Genomic DNA, 18802 nt, shown 5'->3' with positions numbered 1-18802 from the left:
GACAAAATAGCCTACTACTTCTAAATGATGGTGATTTTTGATGTAAAAATCCTGATAACATTATAAGTGGACCTCACAGAGCCAGTACAAAATTAAAAAAATAAAAGGCAGTTGATGACCCCTTTAAGTGCATGTGATGGAGTGATACTGTACAGTAGTCCCAATAAAGTATGAAGCTGTGTTTGTCAAATGAACAGCTCTAAAGCTACCCGTAGTGACATGGGCACAGAACAGGAGTCTGTGGACCACTCGGGTCCATCTGGCCCCTTTTTGCCTCTGGTTTACAGAGACTCCCTGAGACCCACAGATGTCTGGGGTGGACAGATATATAACTAGGCCAGGAGTGAAGCTAAACGCAGAGGTTAAAATCAGTGACATTTTGCTACAATTTCACAGTGCATTTGGACAGGAACCAGCTCCAGTCCTTATCTGTGTGATGCAGCCCACATGTGTGGAGTCTTTCTCTCTATGGACCAACTGGCAGTCTTCACACCCTCCTTTATAAGGTTCATTGAGTGCGACCTCTTCTTCTCGCCCTCGCTACTGCACACCCTCAGAGAAACACACATGAATTCACCCTCACGTGAAGCCTTATGGAAAGAAATTGTGTATGTAACCTCACGCAGATTTGCGAGCAACTCTACACACATGATGGAAACATTGCCGTCCTCTCAGCAAGGCCCTAAACAGGTTCAAACCATTACAGGTGACTCTCGTCAGGACCTGCGACCTCAAAAGCGAGAAATCATTAAGAAAAGGTGGGGTGGGCGGACAAACCAAAGGAAAAGAAGAAAGCGAGCGAGGAACATGTGGGTCATTAGCGTGTAGCCGTCCCGCACCAGCGCATCTGCTTTTCATATCAGCGCACTTGCGCTACGACTAAAGGAGCCTCCGAGGAGACCTCAGGTTAAGACCACAGAATATACATGTGAAATCAAATCCTCATATTGACAGCACCGGTCTGCTATTGATTCCGGAGACCACAGAGGTTTATGGGATGTTATGGGACCGGTGTGGAAAGGCGATTTAGACTCACCACATAAACACTACGGTGTGAATAACGACAGAGCATCTCTGAGTTCCAGACACGTTTACGGGCCCCGTGGGGTCACCAACCTCTTACTGCACGCACCGTTAAAAAGCTGGAATTGAGAGGGATATTACGCCACGTGCAGAGAATACTGTAGAACGATTTAAGTGAAACAGCATATAACCATGGCAACATGCAGATTTGTGCTGCTTTATTGTTTTGTTGTTGAGGTCGTGCTGCACAGTGGGTTATCATTTCATACCAAAGCAAAATGCATAGTATACGTGGTGACGAGAGAATCCAGTGAAGACACATTGTTATGTGGATTGAACAATTGTTGTGCATTTCTCACTGTGTGAAAGACTATGGAAATCCTGGATGTACACAAACACAGTAGAATGAAAAGGCACTTGAAAAAAAGAAAAAAGAGAGAAGAGTCCATTTCAGGATTTAAACTGATTTTTTTTATTTTATTTTATTTTATTTTATTTTATTTTATTTTATTTTATTTTATCAATTCCATAGTGTTTCAGGAAACTACAGTAGGTAAAATGAAATGATATTTTAAGAGACCATGTGATGTGAGTTTTTTTTGTTGTTGTTTGTTTGTTTTTAATGTATGTATGTCATAATGTATTATTTTAAGTGCTGTGTGGACCCCAGGAAGACTAGCAATGTTTTAGGGCATAGCTAATGGGAAATAAATAAAATAAAACAAAACAAAAATTAATAAAAAAAAAAAAAAAAAAAAAAAAAACTATTAAATTAAATTAAATTTCTAATCATTAAATAAAAAAATGGTTGAATTGAATCATCACCATGTAACATACAGAAGAAATGGAACTAAATTTGTTACGCTATAGAAAGGGCACAAATAATGACATTCCTGCACTGTAAAAAAAAAAAAATATCTGTAAAATATATGGTAAAAAAAAAAAAAAGACAGGCGTGGTTGTCGTAATTTTACCATAAAAACACGGTAGCAGTGTTTTTGGTTTTATAGTTTTAACTTAGATTTTAAATACTGTAATTTCATTAACTATTATAATGGTAATATACCAACCTATTGAAGTACTGAAATCTGTTTTGTACATTTGTAATACATTGATAAACACCAAAAGCAGGCAGTGATGAGAAAGTCACATAATGAGCCAAAGCTCATCACAAACAGCTTTTAAATATTAACATATAGAAGGTGCACAGTGTCATTTACACAATCACTAAACACATCATGGTAACACACATCAAACTGAAATAATGCAATAAACATTCCTTTAACAACATTAGATGTAACATACCCTAATGTACAAAACTGATAAGAAAAAACTAAGAAGAAACATAGTTATTTCAACAAAAAAAACCTTCGAATTTGAAATATATAGCAGGAAATTCTGGGAATATCAATTTAATGGTACACTACCATAAAATTACATACAATGTCCAATACGTTTTTTCACCGTATATAGTAGGGGAAATTACTATTAACCATTTAACAGTTTTTTTACTGTAGCATTTTTACAGTCTTTTACCGTTAAATTCACTGTCATTTTTTACAGTGTGGGTTTACAATTTTGAGACTGGGAAAATTATGCAGCAACATGGTTGCCTTAGTGAAAAATAAATATATTATTATATTATATTAAAATGCATGTATTTATGCTAAGTATACTACAAATACATTTACTTGTGCTGTACTTAATAAAAATACCCTGCAATTGAACTTTTAGTATACTAAAGTGATATTTAAATTCTAAATTGCTAAATTGGAACAACTAATTTTGTACCTAATGCAGTTTAATTTTGCGGAAGTAGTGCCCACCACAAGTTGAATACTAATTCAACAGATTATGTCAAAATGTTATGTTTTTGGGAACAATCACGAGGTGGGACAGGCCAAAATCACCATTTTTAAAGACATTCATTGCATTTAAATCTAAGTGTGTTTTTATGCTACAGTATCTCACAAAAGTGAGTACACCCCTCACATTTCAGCAATCATTTTAGTATATCTTCTCAAGGGACAATACTATATACTATATACTATAACATACAGCCATTATTGTCAAAACAGCTGGCAACTAAAGTGAGTACACCCTAAGTGATAACAGCACTATGTCATTTAACCATGCAAAGCCACATGTCCTATTCATCATCTTCATGTTTTTGTCTGCTTGACAGAACCATACAAAGTTGTGTATCTTGTATTAGAGCAGTTAAAATTTGGTGCTTTGAGTACAATTCTCTCATACTGACCACTGGATGTTCAACAAGGCTTTGAGAATTAGATTTGAGAATTATAATTGTTGCTCTCCACAAAGATGGCCTAGGCTATAAGAGGTTCAGTAACAACCTGAAACTGAGTTACAGTACTGTGGCCAGGGTCATACAGAGGTTTTCCAAGACGGGTTCCATTCAGAATAGGCCTCGCAAGGGTCGATCAACAAAGTTAAGCGCTCATTCTGTGTGTCAGGTGCAGAGCCTGGCTTCAAAAACCAGATGCATGAGTGCTGCCGGCATTGCTTTAGAGTTTGCAGAAGTAGAAGGTTCGCTTGTCAGTGCTCAGACTATACGCCACACACTGCAACAAGTCTGTTTGCATTGGCGTCATCCGAGAAGGAAGCCTCTTCTGAAGCTGGCTTACAAGAAAGCCCACAAACAGTTTGCTGAAGACAGCCTGTCCAAGAGCATGAATTACTGGAACCATGTCCTATGGTCTGATGAGACTAAGATAAACTTGTTTGGCTCAGATGGTGTCCAGCATGTGTGGTGATGCCCTGGTGAGGAGTACCAAGAAAATTGTGTCTCTCCTACAGTCAAGCACAGTGGTGGTAGCATCATGGTCTGGGGCTGCATGAGTGCTGCTGGTACTGAGGAGCTGTGGTTCATTGAGGGAAACATGTATTCCATTATGTACTGTACATTTCTGAAGCAGAACATGATGCTTTCCCTTCAGAAACTGAGCCGAACACACCACCAAGGTGACAACTGCCTTGCTGAGGAAGGTGCAGGTGAAGGTGATCTGACCTGAACCCTATTGAGCACCTATGGGGCATCCTCAAGAGGAAGGTGGAGAAGCACCATCTGTCAGCAGCTCTGTGATGTCATTATAGAGGATTTGAAGAGGATCCCAGCAACAACCTGTGCATCTCTGGTGAATTCCAATGATTAAGGCAGTGCTAGATAACAGTGGTGCTAACACAAATTATTGACACTTTGGACACAGTTTTGACAAGTTCACTTAGGGTGTACTCACTTTTGTTGCCAGTTGTTTTGACAATAATGGCTGTATGTTGAGTTATTTTTAGGGGACAGTAAATATACACTGCTATACAAGCTGCACATTGACTATAAAATATATCCAAGTTTCATTTCTATAGCATTGTCCCTTCAGAAGATATACTAAAATGATTGCTGAAATATGAGGGGTGTACTCACTTTTGTGAGATACTGTATGTTAATTTTATGATCAATAGTAGTTTATCAAACATATCTCTGAATATGTCAACATATCTTTGTTTCTTTTTCTAAGGAACACTGAACTTTATTGCACTGTAGGAAGTGGATCTCAGAAGTGAGCAGCAGAAAAGCACAGTGTCACAGTGATCCAGACGGCAGACGGTGTGGTGCAGAGCGGGTTCACTCAGAGGGGAGGATTTGAGTTTATTCTCGATACGCGACCGCTCTGAGGTTCAGGCACGGGGCCGCTGTGACTGGGTACGTGTTGTGCCAATCTACACCTGAACCCCACATAGAGTAACCCTGCTGAGCCGGGACAGGTTATGCTCTCCCTTCCTGTGTTTCACTGACGTTTGCCTACCCTACTTCCCTGCTGGTTTCCTTCAAGTTTTCTTGACGTGACCCAAGTCTATCTTTGGATACTCTGCGCACGCACACACACCTCTACAGGCTCAAACAGATGGATCTTTTCAATAGGCCTCCCTTTTTCCAACAGAACAACTCTTGGCAATTTCTCTGAGAAACAGGGCGAGAGCCAACATTCCCAAAGCCGCTCTCACCCGGACCTGAACTTCATAAATTTCAGCATTGTCTTTATCACCATCAAAGTCATTACACTTCCCATTAGAGCACTTGCCAGCCATGTCACAACCAACATTAAAATGATATATGGCATCAGAAATAGATTAAACCGAGGGAGGAAAACGGATGCATATTTCTTCCCATTTCTTTTTCTGTTCTCTTCCACTCCTAAAAATGTGCTCGCCATACCACGAGAACAAAGGTTAAAATTCTCTCCTGCTCAGCATCCGGCGTTTTTCTACGTTATGATCTTTGACACTGAAACTCAAAGTTTGCCAAATAGACCATCAGAGAGCAATGAATCACTCTTTTTCTTGTTTGCTTTTTTGCAAGATTTCAAACCTAAGGACAGTTTCATAATCTCAGCAGAATGGAACGAAATGCGAGATGTATTTGGGTCAGTGACACAGTGCTCATTATTTTGTCCAGATCTAGACTGTATTCATTAAAACATTAAAGCCACACTGTGCATTTTTTAAATAAACACAATTTAAATAATGAGCAAGTACATCAGAAAACATTTTCTAAATCATGTTTTTGCCTTACCCTAAATAACTATTCTAAGCCTGTAATAATTATTTACATTTTAGAGTTGTCTGGACAGATTTTCTGGGAAACGGCATTACTCACTCACCTACTAATACTACACCCTAAAAGTATTTTTGTGATGAAAAAGTAGATACTTCTGAGTGTTCAACAGAAAAATAGGCAGGTTTTGGGACTAAAATGGTTTAGGAATGGTTTGAGGAGCACAACAACGAGTTTGAGGTGTTGACTTGGCCTCCAAACTCCCCAGATCTCAATTCAATCGAGCGTCTGTGGGATGTGTTAAACAAACAAGTCCGATCCATGGAGGCCGCACCTTGCAACTTACAGGACTTAAAGGATCTGCTGCTAACATCTTGGTTCCAGATAGAGCAGCACACCTTCTAGTGGACCCGCAATGGGTCAGGGCTGTTTTTGCAGCAAAAGACGACCAACACAATTTTAGGAAGGTGCTCATAATGTTATGCCTGATCGGCGTAAATTAGACAGGTGCTGTTGAGTTTCTAGAAAACGCACTACACAAATTTTAATTGTCGTACCTGTTCTACAGAAATGAAGAATCTTGGGCGTCACTCCGGATTTTCTCCGTCATCAGACCTGCATCCGATGTTTGTGCTCGTTTGTGGATTTAAACATTCTCTGTTCCTTTGGCTGTACAGGTACTGATTCTCCCGTTGTCTCCACTGTTAAAGTTTGATAATAAGTGTGTTCTGTTGTCTAATTTTTGCTCTCCTCATCATCAAACAGCACTACACTACTACTGGATCCTCAGAGACAGCAGAGAGTTTCAGTGAAAAAACACACGTTGTGGCATTTCAACATGGCGGAATACATCGCATACAGTACGGTAGGCCTACATACATCCATACCAGCATCATTCATACTTAAAACACTTTTTATGCAAAACTGTTATGATGTATTATAAGCATTCAGATGACTCCTCACCAAAATAGAACTTACTTCTTAATGTGTAAGACTTAAAACTAGCACCAACTGCTGAATCCACTTGCATTGACATTTGTTTCAATTCATTTGATATAGATGGTATAAAAATGCTGAGAACATAATAATCGTAGGGGAGAGCGGGGACGACAGTAATGCGGGGTGAAAGTAACAAAGCTATTTTCTAAGAGACCAGACTATATTTGCTTTCCAAGCTATGACAGTACATTCAGCAAGCAACACTTGATGGAGCTCAGAAGTATCACGTGATATCGTTATTGTTTCCTGCGGTTAGGTCCGGAAAGCAGTTTTCCAATACAGTAAGTAAATTATAGAAGCAGTAATTTTTTTCAAATTAGTTGTGTTGTGTTTCTCCTTTCATGTGTCACAGTAATGATCAATCCACATGTTATTTAGTGCTGTAATACATCCTGAAGTTTGGCTTTTCAGTTTTTCAGTATAGAAGTAAATCTGATTTAAACGTCAGGAGTTCCTGTTGGGGCGAAAGTAAAACTTGTTAGTTTTGTCCTCTTACAGTGACAACGAGTGTTTCTTTTGTCCCGCAGCATGCTAATTTGGTGACTTTTTGGGTCTTGCATCATTTATTAAAACGTTTTTTATAAATGTTTATGTTTATGTTTAAAAGAATATGCCAAGAGTGAGGGTCAGAAAGACAGACAGAGGTCTGATTCAGCCACATGTTCATGAGAGGGCGTTTCTGTCAAGAATATCAGTCTCAGGGCTGTTGCTACATCGCATTTATGACCTTAGTCATATTTAGGTTTTAGCCATACCTTAGCTTTTCCACCTCCACCATTTGCAGTGTTTCCAGATGTTTTTATGCACATTTTGAATTTATGCATACAAACAACTGGATGGAAACATGAATAGGCCTACTGTTACATTATGTTGAGAATTTATATTATGCTAATTTCATTTAATTTTCATATTGTTCATTCTGTTAAAAAAAAAAATGTTTTATAAAAAAAGTTGAATAAATAAAGAATTTAAAGAATTCAAGTTTGTATACTCAGGTTTTGAAATATTTGATGAAACAAATTTAAAAGGAAAATGTAATATTTTTTTTGCAAAGATTAAGGACATATTAATTATATTGCAGTTACATATTAACAAGATCATAGTCATGTATATTTAAAAAAACAAGAGTAACACAAAAAATTCTAGCTTGTATTGTTGTGTTACTTTTGACCCAACCACCAGTGTCGAAAGTAACAATGTCCAACGTATGTTCAAGTTGAAATTAAACTGAAGTCTTTCTACATTTTTACAAAATACTACCTGGTATTAATACACCACACTTCTGAGTTATAGGCCACAGTCTACAACTGTATCTTTTTAAATTATGTTTTTCTGAAAAATGGTACTTTCGTCCCTGCTTTCCCCTATAATGTCTCATTAAAATGTATATGAAGTTATTTACATTCACTTATTAACTTGGAATTCTGTACTTATAGGAGGTTGAGGTATAGGAGTTAAAAAAAGGTATAAAAAAAGGCTTTTTGTTTGTTTGTTTGTTTGTTTGTTTTTTTGTGTGTGTGTGTATGTATGTAATAATGTATGAATTTTAAGTGCTGTGTGGACCCAAGAGGAATAGCAATGTTTTAGGGCATAGCTAATGGGAAATAAATAAATAAATACATAAATACATACGTACATACATACATAAACTTAAAAATGATTGTAAATTATTAATTTTAACAAATATTTTATTTTATTTTATTTTATTTTATTTATCATCAATTCCATGGTGTTTCAGGAAACTACAATAGGTAAAATGTGATGTGTGATGAGTTTTTTAGTTTGTCTTGTTTTTTTGTTTTGTTTTTTTTTTTTCTTTTTTTTTTTTTATGTATGTATGTAATAATGTATACATTTTAAGTGCTATGTGGACCCTGGCAATGTTTTAGGGCACAGCTACTGGGAAATAAATAAATAAATAAACGTAAAAATGATTGCGAAGTATTAACTTTGACAAATCAAAATGAACATTTATTTATTTATTTATTTATTTATTTTTATCATCATATCATCATCAATTCCATATTGTTTCAGAAAACTAGGTAAAATGAAATTATATTTTAAGAGAGCATTTGATATGTTTTCCCCCATGGGCCTGTGTTGACTACATGGCATTTTTACCAAATCAAAGTTGATCAAAGCTATTATATATAAAAAGTAGCTGTGATTAAAGTTTTTTTTTTTCCCCTCCCCCCAAGTCAAAAGTTATTACAATTAAAGCATCCTCATCATAGAGGAACTGTTCGTCACATTATGTATGAATTGCATTTTATTTATTTAATTATTTTTTTTAAATAATTAAAAATAATAAAAAGTTTATATTCTCAAAATATTATGTATATTTTACTTACTCAGCATTCAGTCTTTTTAAAATAAAGGCAAACAGAAGCACTTACTGTAAACAGAATGAAGAAACTTTTTATTGAATATAGATTTGATATGTACAGAGAAGCTTTGTGTATATTTTGAGACATCAGGTAAAAACTGTAAAAACCATTTTCACTGTGCACACAAGAGTCAAACACCATAGTACCTACGACGTACATAGACAACAAAATGTCATACAAATACATTAAAATGTGCAGATTAATCTTTGCTTTCTTTAACGATTAAAACAAATGCGGTATGATTAGAGAAAGACAAAGGAATACAATAATTTCATTTTAAAAATATGTGCATTTGGCGACAAGTTAAACTTTGAACATACAAAAACATCCCTCTTCACAGGCACTTCCCATCAAAAATGTCTCATACATGTATACAATGTGATATAAAATATTAGATAAGCAGCCAGCACCAAAAAAAAACAAAAAACAAAAAGACAAAAGAAACAGCTGCTATTCTGGAAATGTCTGTTTGTAGATACGATATTAAAAGCACATCATGTTGTACCACAGAACCCAGAACAATTTGGGGAGGAAGTACCAAAGTCAGAGAATAATAGAGCAGATATAATGAACATTTTCCACAATGAATGGACCCGAGACAGAGCGAGACGCCAGGCCGACTCACTTTAAGAGACTTGGAGGGAGAGTACGTCGGTCAATGGGCCCAGCTTTCCCTTTTGTGAGAGCTTATTGAGCTCTTTTAGCTTTAGCTCTGAAAAATGTGGCCAAGTGTTTTATGTGCCTGCCAAGATACAGTTCATAGACAAGAGAGAGTCATGTTACAGGCACCGGTGATACACGATCCCACGCGAAACCCACATACACATACAAATATCAAAAAATATGCAGCACACATAAAAGTCACATGACGTTTGTTTGAATGGGTTGGATTTTTGAATGAATAGTTAAAAGGCAGCTAAGATTTAAAGGGATAGTCACGGAAAAATCCTTTCTCTCATTCAAGATGACGTTTTGAAGAATGTCCTGGACTTTCTTTTTTATATAACTAAAACAGACAGTGCCAAGCTGGAAAAAAAATTAAAAAGCAAAGTAAAAGAACAGTCCAATCTTATCGTATAAGCGCACAAGCCATATGGTCAACTTTACTTGCCAGTTCTTTTAGGAGAAAAGTGTGGACTACACAGAAAAAGTGTGGAACGACATGAGAGAGAGTAGATGATGACAGAAATTTCATTACTAGGTGAACTGCTCCTTTAAACGGGTTTTCAACTGTATCCGTGGCTACTGCGGCGTGAGCTGTAACCTGAGCTTTGTTGTGTTATAGTGGAACATGTGCACGAGCAACTGCCCATTAACCTGTGCGATAAAAAACTAAAGTGCTGAACAGAACTGGTCTCTGCCTGCGCCGCTGAAACCAAAGACAGTTTGTGTAAAGGCAAAGGTCAGAGTCACACCCGCACCTACTGGGTTTAAAAGTAATGCATCCACACACACACAAGCACACTGCCTGGAAGTCACAAGTATACAGTCTTGATGGGAAGCATTAAAGTCAGCATGAATTCAAAATAGACACTAAATGCTATCTTAATACCTGTAATGTTTCTGGTGTTAATATGCAAGATTAAGCTGTGTACATTAAGAATAGTTTGTAATCTTTCATCAAAAAACGCTCCTTTTTTAAACTGATTTTCCATTTTTGGTTGGCATCATCAACCCATCTTATTTTTAAGCCCTCCCCTCCAACCACTTTTTCACAATCCCACGGTTTCCTAAAGAGGAAAATTACATTTGATCTCATTAGCTATGTTTCTATTAAAAGTTGGCAATTTAACTTAATGCACAAAATTTTAAGATCACATAAAATGTTCGCAAATAGAACACTGTTTTCATCCCATGTGTTCAAGAAAATAAAGGCCTCGTTTACACTGTCAATTAAATGTGACCCAATTCTGATTTTTTTGCTCATATGTGACCGATTGGATGTGTTCTATGATGGTGCAAACAGGAAAAAAACGCATGTATTCGGATATTTCGAGATTGGTTTCAGGCCTTATTTGTGTGGATACAAATCAGATATGCAATGCGACTGTCATGAAAACAGGTAGATTGGATTTTCTGAGGCATTGCGTTCTGTATGTCATTAAACCTATGACAATTTGGTACCTTTCCGCAGTTTAATGATGTGATATTATTCTCAAGAGGAAGCACGTATGTAGGTGGCAGGGTTGCCAAGTCCCTAATTTTCCCACGGAATTGTGATACTTTAACCAGTGTTGGGGGTAACGCATTACAAGTCACGCGAGTTACGTAATATTATTACGTTTTCCATGTAACGCATTACTTTTTAATTGACAAGAAAATATCTGAGTTACTTTTTTTCAAACTTTTCCCCCCATTTATTGATTAAAAGCTCTCCTGTCCCCATGTTGAGAGAAATTGGGAGTAAGATGTTACTCCTAGAATAAATGTGAACATGCATTAATTCATCTCACTCACAAAACACAGATTCAGAAATTCAACTCTGAATATGTTAAATAATACAAATATCCTTTATGCATTTAATCCCAATTTATTAACCGATGTCTTTGCTGCCAACCTTCGATGATCAAATTCAACCATACTAATAAGCAAAAATTACTCAGGATAATCTAACATTTGACATTTTTTTCCTTCTGCAGTCTACTGTACAGTACAGACGTGAATTTACTTTTGTCAAAGCCTGAGGCTTTTGGTGTGAAAAGGCTTTTACATTTGCCAAAAATAGAACTTTTTATATTAAAAACAAACAAGCAAGCCCTGCCCAGATTTAATTAGTAACGCAAAAGTAACACATTACTTTCCATGAAAAGTAACTAAGTAACATAATTAGTTACTTTTTTTAATTACTTTTTTAGGGAGTAACTCAATATTGTAATGCATTACTTTTAAAAGTAACTTTCCCCAACACTGACTTTAACATTGTTGCCGCAGGTTAAAGCAACCCCAATAACGTGATATTTAGCCCCTGGAATGCGAATTGTACTGTGGGACCCCACTCAAACAGTGCTGCATGTCAATCATGACACAATTGGGCTAGTTTTGAGTAGAAATTGGGCAGGTTTTGTTGCGAAAACCTGGCAACCCTTGGAGGCATTAAATGACAACATTGCAAGAAAACATGAAAGAGGTATAGCAAGTGTAAACACATGAATCGAATATGGGTCACAACTGAAGGAACGTGTAATCTGACGGTCAAAAAAATCAGATATAGGCAAGAAATCAGAATTGGGCATCAAGACCTGCAGTGTAAACAAGGCCTAAAATTGTCACATATTATCAGTATTAATGAAAGTTGCTGCAACATGGGAGGCCTACATAAGCAACGACTTTCAGAGTTTCAGAGCATGCAGATTAAACACAATAACAAACGCTGTCATGTAATCACGTGAGACAGTTCTAGGAGGTGATTATACCAAATCATTTTGACGACAACCTTTGCTTCAGGTAGAAGGACTAAAACAACATCTGAGATGTGTGATAAGATTGGTGCACAGGTTAGTTCTGTTATCCAATCACATCAACTGCTGAAGCAAAGTAATATGAGTGTTTGGATGTGGATCGCAGAATTAGACTGAAAATTTATGTGCATCTTGTTGTTTCCAGCCAGAATTTTTTTTATGCGATATCCCAAAATTCACATAAAAATAGTTGGATGGAATCATACATGTTAACATGATTTCATGCCGACTTTAAAAGTATAGTAAGTAATTTCAGTTATACTAGTAGTACTAAACCTAATTGTTTAGTCTTCTGGATGTATTTTAATTAATTCCTACATTTCTGTACATTTACTGTACATTTAACAGCTTAGTAGTGGAGAAACAGAGGACAGAAGCAGAAGAATCAATTATGAAGTGGGTGGAGATAGGAGGCGTCACATGAGGAGCAATTGAGAAGTATGACGGGTTAATGAGGGTTTCCGTAGCAGAGAGTTGGAGGGTCGTGGGGTCATAACCTTTCCGCACCCTATTAGCTGAGTTCAGTTACACTGCTGGAGTATATGAGCTGACACACTCACTAAGAACACATACTGTACACCTGCACCTATAAAATTTTCATTAGTGTAATGAAAATCATAAAAGAAAATAATTCAGTGAAACAAAAATTTCATTCTCAGTGAAAATAATGTATTTAAAGTGTAAAATATTTTTACATTATTGATACGTCGTACTAAATGTATGCTGGTTTTTAATTAAAAGGAAAAAAATGAATTATTATAATAGAGTAAAAAAATATTGAATTACCGTTTTATGAAAGAAAACATATGTGGGAATGAATACTTAATCTGTTGCTATGATAGGCCTATATTTCTATTTATTTGTTGAATGTCGTGTGCAGGGCTCTGTCAAAAATGTTTATAGACCTAGAAACTAGCTTTATTTTTTTAAAGCTAAATATTGCATTTTTCCTTGATTTTGTGGTGAAATATGACCTAGACGTGTTTCTGACAGGTGTAGTGAAATTCACCCACCTACTTGTTTTTCTCAGCACATTTGACGAAAACAAGATATGTAGGTCACAATATGGTGGAAACAATCATGTATCAAAGCCTCGGGCGACTGTCATATGATTGTCAAGAGTACCTAGTGCCATAACGTCAATGAATTCAACAAACACATACACATTCGTCAAAAAGCAGGAATGGGAGATGGATAGTTGATCTTCAGTGTGTACAAATATTTCATACTAGAGTAAAAAAAAACAACAACTTGGCAAAAACCTCCAAAACCAATTACCCAGAATCCTCCACGCAGTCTCCATATTATAGCTCTGTCTCTCTCCATTCCATATTATTGCTGTCATATAGTTCTTCCTACAGTTTTGATCTCTCATCTCAGGAGTAGAAGGGGCGGCCCTTCTCAGGGGTCTGTAGACGGTTGAGCCGGGCGAGTTGGGTGGGCGAGGGTGGCACGTCTTGTCGGTAGGGACCTTTGGGTGGAGCAGGAACAGGGGTTTGGCTTGGGGTTGGCGTCTCCTCCATAGTAGGTAGCTTGGTTTTAGCCTCTTGCTCCTTTCGTCTCTGTTCCTGTCTCAGGAGCTCTTGGGTCTCCAGGAGGACGCGAGCGTTCAGGCCCGTGGCGGTGGCGCCCAGGTAGCCGTTGGCAGTGCGGGATCCCTGGTAGCTGGAGTAGCGCGGGTTCTCTTTGGCAGATTGAAAGACTTCGCCGGGAGGATAGACTTTATCCCAAGAGTCTTGAGACACAGTGCTAGGGTTTTTACGCGGTTGCCTGTGAGGAAAAGAGGAAGATGGATCAGAAACAGGGTAATAGGGTAAAAAGACTTTCAGTGAAAGAAGGAACCATGTGAGTGGACTCTTGATTTGGGACATTAAATAACCACCTAGAAACCATATAGAAAAGCCCAAGTGTGCCGCAGATGTCCTGAAACGTAAAGACAAAACATTTTGATTGCCCCTAGTGGCTGGCTACAGTATAAACCATGGCCTCTCCATGTGAACAAATGTGATGTGAGCCAAACTAAATCTAAATGCCAAAGACCGTTTCTGTAATTTTAGGTAGTTCCTGTTGCCCTGATATATGTTCAAGTGTTTGTTTTCTAATAAGTGTGTTTTAGTTATTTGATGCTATAAAAATAGGATGTGGTGCAGGGTTGCCAAGTCCGTGGTTTAACCGCGGAATTGTGCTGCTTTTACAGTGTTTCCACGGGATGTTTTTCAGGATGCTCTTTAAAGCAATCTCTCCCCTATCCCCCAGAAAGCCATTTCAACGAAGGTAAACTGGAAAACAGCACAATTGGGCTAGTTTTGAATAACAATTGGGCTGGTTTTGGCATCCTTGATGTGGTTTCATGATTGTAAGCTTGCGATTGGGTCTGTGGGAGTGTGGGCGGGACCTTGATACTGTAGCTCCACCTCATGAATCCAAATGACCCTCATCGGCGTAAGTTGACAGTGGTCATTTCTGGGACATTTTGGCCCAATTTTAGAAATAGAAACGCATTCATCCAGAGGTTACGGTAATGCTAGCATTGTAGTGGCGAACTGTCCAAGATAAGCGGCAGTCACGTTCTCCAGAAAATGTAAAAAATCTAGTTCTTTGCTGTACACAAACGGTTAAACAATCTTTTTGAGACTAGCTAGCGTACTTAACATCAAGAGAGGAAATAACAGGTTTCTTCAATGTCCATCCATACTGGCCAATCAACTACTAGACATCTGACAGACCGCCAGTGTTAGATTCCTTTCTTGCCTAAAGGAACGAGAGAAGAAATATCAAACCTACAAATTTCTTTGTCAACGTGGCGGCCATTGTGAGGGTTGTCCACTCAGGCAGTGTCCATCTTCTCTGTGCTCTGTTATTAGGATCCATTAAGTGGGAATGTGAAGTAGCTAACGTGCCACGTCCCATCGCCTCATGGCTAAATGAAGCCCCACTCACACCTCACTGGTGTTGCACACTTAAAAGCATACGTGTAAGTGTATATGCGCACACTTCTGTTGGGCTTCACACAAGAAAGGAGTGCTTTCAAAAGGCGGCACAAAAATGTTCAAGTATTGTCCAGAATTCAGGATGCAGTGGTGAAATAAGGAGTGTTTACATTTTTTGTCAGTAGCAAGATGTTAGTGTGATTGCCAAGTGGTTGTTTACTTGCCCAAGACTAAAAAAAAGCCCAAGTGTCTATATTATTATAGACTTCGAAATGGCTTGGGTCCCTTTTCAATGCAAGTCGCCAGTTTTATCGATCTCTAGGTGACAATTGTATATTCGATTGCTAAGAAAAGTAATAGCACACCTCTCCTCAACAAGCTGCATGATTTGAGGCATTATTCATGAAACAGTATGCAACAAATTACACCGCTAAATTTAATACTTATGAGGTTCAGAACAAACCCCTAATGTTTAGTATGAACAAATATAATAGTCATTTTGGCCTAGCAAAGCACCGTTGAATCTCATGGTTTCATGCACTGTGGGTCACATTGTTTAGACAATAAATAAAAAATCAGTGGGGTTTGAAAATGAATACAGATTACATTCAGGACCGATTGTGTGAAGCATATCATTTAAAGTCAAAGGCCATGAACATAGTATTTTCACATGCGTAGAAGGTGAAATTGACTGGACGTGTTGATTACAGTACATTGTTGTATTTCAGTAAGGTGAGATGTGTTTTGTTCATGTAGAACGAATGTGAGCCATTCAACCTCATACTAAGAGCAGATCCCAGCAGAATACAGAAAAAATTTGAGAAACACATGCCATTTCTCAAGATGCAATGGTGTTAGGTAGAAAAAAAAAAAAAGAGCAATCTTCATGCTTATACAGTGACATCTGCACATTCGTTATTGAAGCTATTGAGAAAGGGGTGATTAATTATCACCTTGAAATCCAACGTATACGTAAAAACAGACTGCTAGAAGCCACCTTCATTAAAACATTAACAGACTAATAGATAAAATACATTTTTATAACTCCTTTTAAAATAGTTAGTTTCGGCCCTGGGTGATGATACACCATCAATGTACCAGCCTAAGCTAAAATACACAATATATCAAATTTTTTTCATGCCATATTGTGAATACAGTCAAGGCTAAAGGCTTTCAGTGCTTTACTACAAGCTAGCATGTAGAGACAACTATAAGTAAAACATTTGTCGATTACTTTCTTAAAAAAAAAAAAAAAAAAAAAAAAAAAAAAATTGAAAACACAGTAGCGCTATCAAAACACTGCTCTCAATGTTTGAGAATCCCAACCAGACCAACACAGCAATAGCTTAACCAATGGCATGAGTTTGGGGTGTGGCTTTGTGTCTGTTCAACCAACAGCAGACGGGGAGATGTGAAATAAGTTTTGTGACATATTGTGAATATAATCATGGCTAAAGACTGTCATAACAGTGAAATGTGCCATACTTTCAAGTTTAAAATGTGCCTATCCCTTGTTAACATGTAGAGACAACTACAAGTAAAACATTTGTAGATTAAGTTCCTTGAAAAATGTAAAAACAGTGGCACTATCAAAACACTTTGACAGTCAATTTGGCAATTCAGTGTTATACAATCTTAGACAGTTCAACCAATGGCACGAGTTTGGGGCGGGGTATTCTGTCTGTTTAACCAATAGCAGATAAGCAAACTATTTGTGAAACCTGTTTTAAAAAAGATTTTAATATTTTAGATATTTTAGATTTCTCATATTTATCCTAATCTAAACACTGCTGTCAACAGATGTGGCTGCATCCTCTGGAGGTCAAATTTGAAGGCTGCATACATCATCAGGGCAGTCTCACTTAAGAAAAGTAACCGTTCAACTGAAGTAACTGTTAAATGAGTAATAAAGAAATTACAGTATTTTACACCTCACAAGGAATAACAGTCAATTTTATTACGGTTACTTTTTTAAAATAAGACATTCTTGATGATGCATGGGTCATTCTATAATTGTGGGTACATCTCATGTCCGTGAAGTATGTTTTTAATAAATTTTCATCAACATAAAGCCCTGATGCATAATTTTCTAGCACACAATTAGATTTTTCCCAATCACACTACTATATGTTGAAAAAGCCATATCTTTTGTTAAAAAATTATGTTCATATCACACGTGATATAACCCCAGGTTTTTGGGAAACTCTTTTCTTCACACTGTCAAATTCTAAATGTCCCCCTAATTATAGAATGACCCGTATGAAGCCTACAGATGCAATCTCCGGAGAATGCAGCCTCCGAAATGAGATGCAGCCAGTGTCTGAGAACGCCGACCACCTCAACGTAGCAACAGCTCAACCAATTTCGATTCAACCAATAGCAGATGGGAAGATTATTTGTAAAACCTGTTTAAAACCAGTCATTATTTTTGCAATTCTGACACAAGTAGATAAACACTTTAGATAAAGTGATTTGAAATGATACATTTTGTGACATATTGTGAATATAATCATGACTAAAGTCTGTAGTTATAACAGTGAAACAGATTTTCAAGTTTAAATTACTCCTATCCCAAGTTAATATGTAGAGACAAATTTAAGTAAAAACATTTGTAGATTTATTTACAGACTTGAAAGCAGTGTGGCGCCATCTAAACATTGCTCTCAATGTTTGAGAATCCCGAGCAGCACAACATAGCAACAGCTCAACCAATGGCATGAGTTTGGGGCGGGGCTTTCTGTCTGTTCGACCAATAGTAGACGGAAAGACTCTTTTTAAAACCTGTTTAAAAAGTCATTCTTTTTCCAATTCTAATGACAGTGTAGATAAACACTGTAGATAAAGGGATTTAAAATGCTAAGGTTTGTGACATATAAAGGCTAAAGGCTTTTGTTAGCTATTGAAAATGGTGAAATGTGTCATACTTTTAAGTTAATATGTAAAAACAACTGTACAGAAAACATTTGTAGATTTATTTCCTTTAAAAAAAAAAAAAAAAGTAAACACAGTGGCGCTATCTAAACGCCTATGTTTCAAAAACCCGCCCAGTCCAACATAGCAACAGCTCAACCAATGGGATGAGTTTGGGGTGGGGCTTTCTGTCTGTTCAACCAATAGCAGATGGGGAGACTATTTGTAAAACCTGTTTAAAAACAGTCATTATTTCTGCAATTCTGATGCCAGTGTAGATAAGCACTGTGATGTGTAATAACCAGCATCTCTATGCTAATGTCATGTCACAACACAAGTAAAACCATTAAAGACAGAATAAGAACAAACAAGTATTTTAATCCCTTTTACAGAAGCTACAGTATTTGTATTTGAGAAACAGCTGGTGTGCATCACAGTTTACCAATAGGACAACAGCTATGCACACAGAGAACAATATTATCTCAACACCTTCAGTAATGTTTTCTATTTGTTAACAGGAAG

General features: G+C 37.1%; 1 protein-coding gene across 2 annotated transcripts in view; it reads right to left on the bottom strand.

Annotated features, from left to right (window-relative positions):
- Window positions 1–8991: 8991 nt before the first annotated feature.
- The window catches only part of pard3aa (par-3 family cell polarity regulator alpha, a), a 588383-nt gene continuing 578572 nt past the window's right edge, over window positions 8992–18802 (bottom strand). For both annotated transcript variants that reach the window (XM_051097809.1, XM_051097810.1), the window contains one exon: window positions 8992–14210. In XM_051097809.1, coding sequence (XP_050953766.1) covers window positions 13817–14210 — 394 coding nt within the window. In that variant the 3' untranslated portion in view covers window positions 8992–13816. The remainder of the gene's footprint in view (window positions 14211–18802) is intronic.

Source organism: Labeo rohita, chromosome 24 (genome assembly GCF_022985175.1).
Source record: "Labeo rohita strain BAU-BD-2019 chromosome 24, IGBB_LRoh.1.0, whole genome shotgun sequence".
NCBI classification, from domain to species: Eukaryota; Metazoa; Chordata; class Actinopteri; order Cypriniformes; family Cyprinidae; genus Labeo; species Labeo rohita.
The sequence above is the reverse complement of the archived record's forward strand: the minus strand, read 5'-3'. Positions and strand labels throughout refer to the sequence as shown.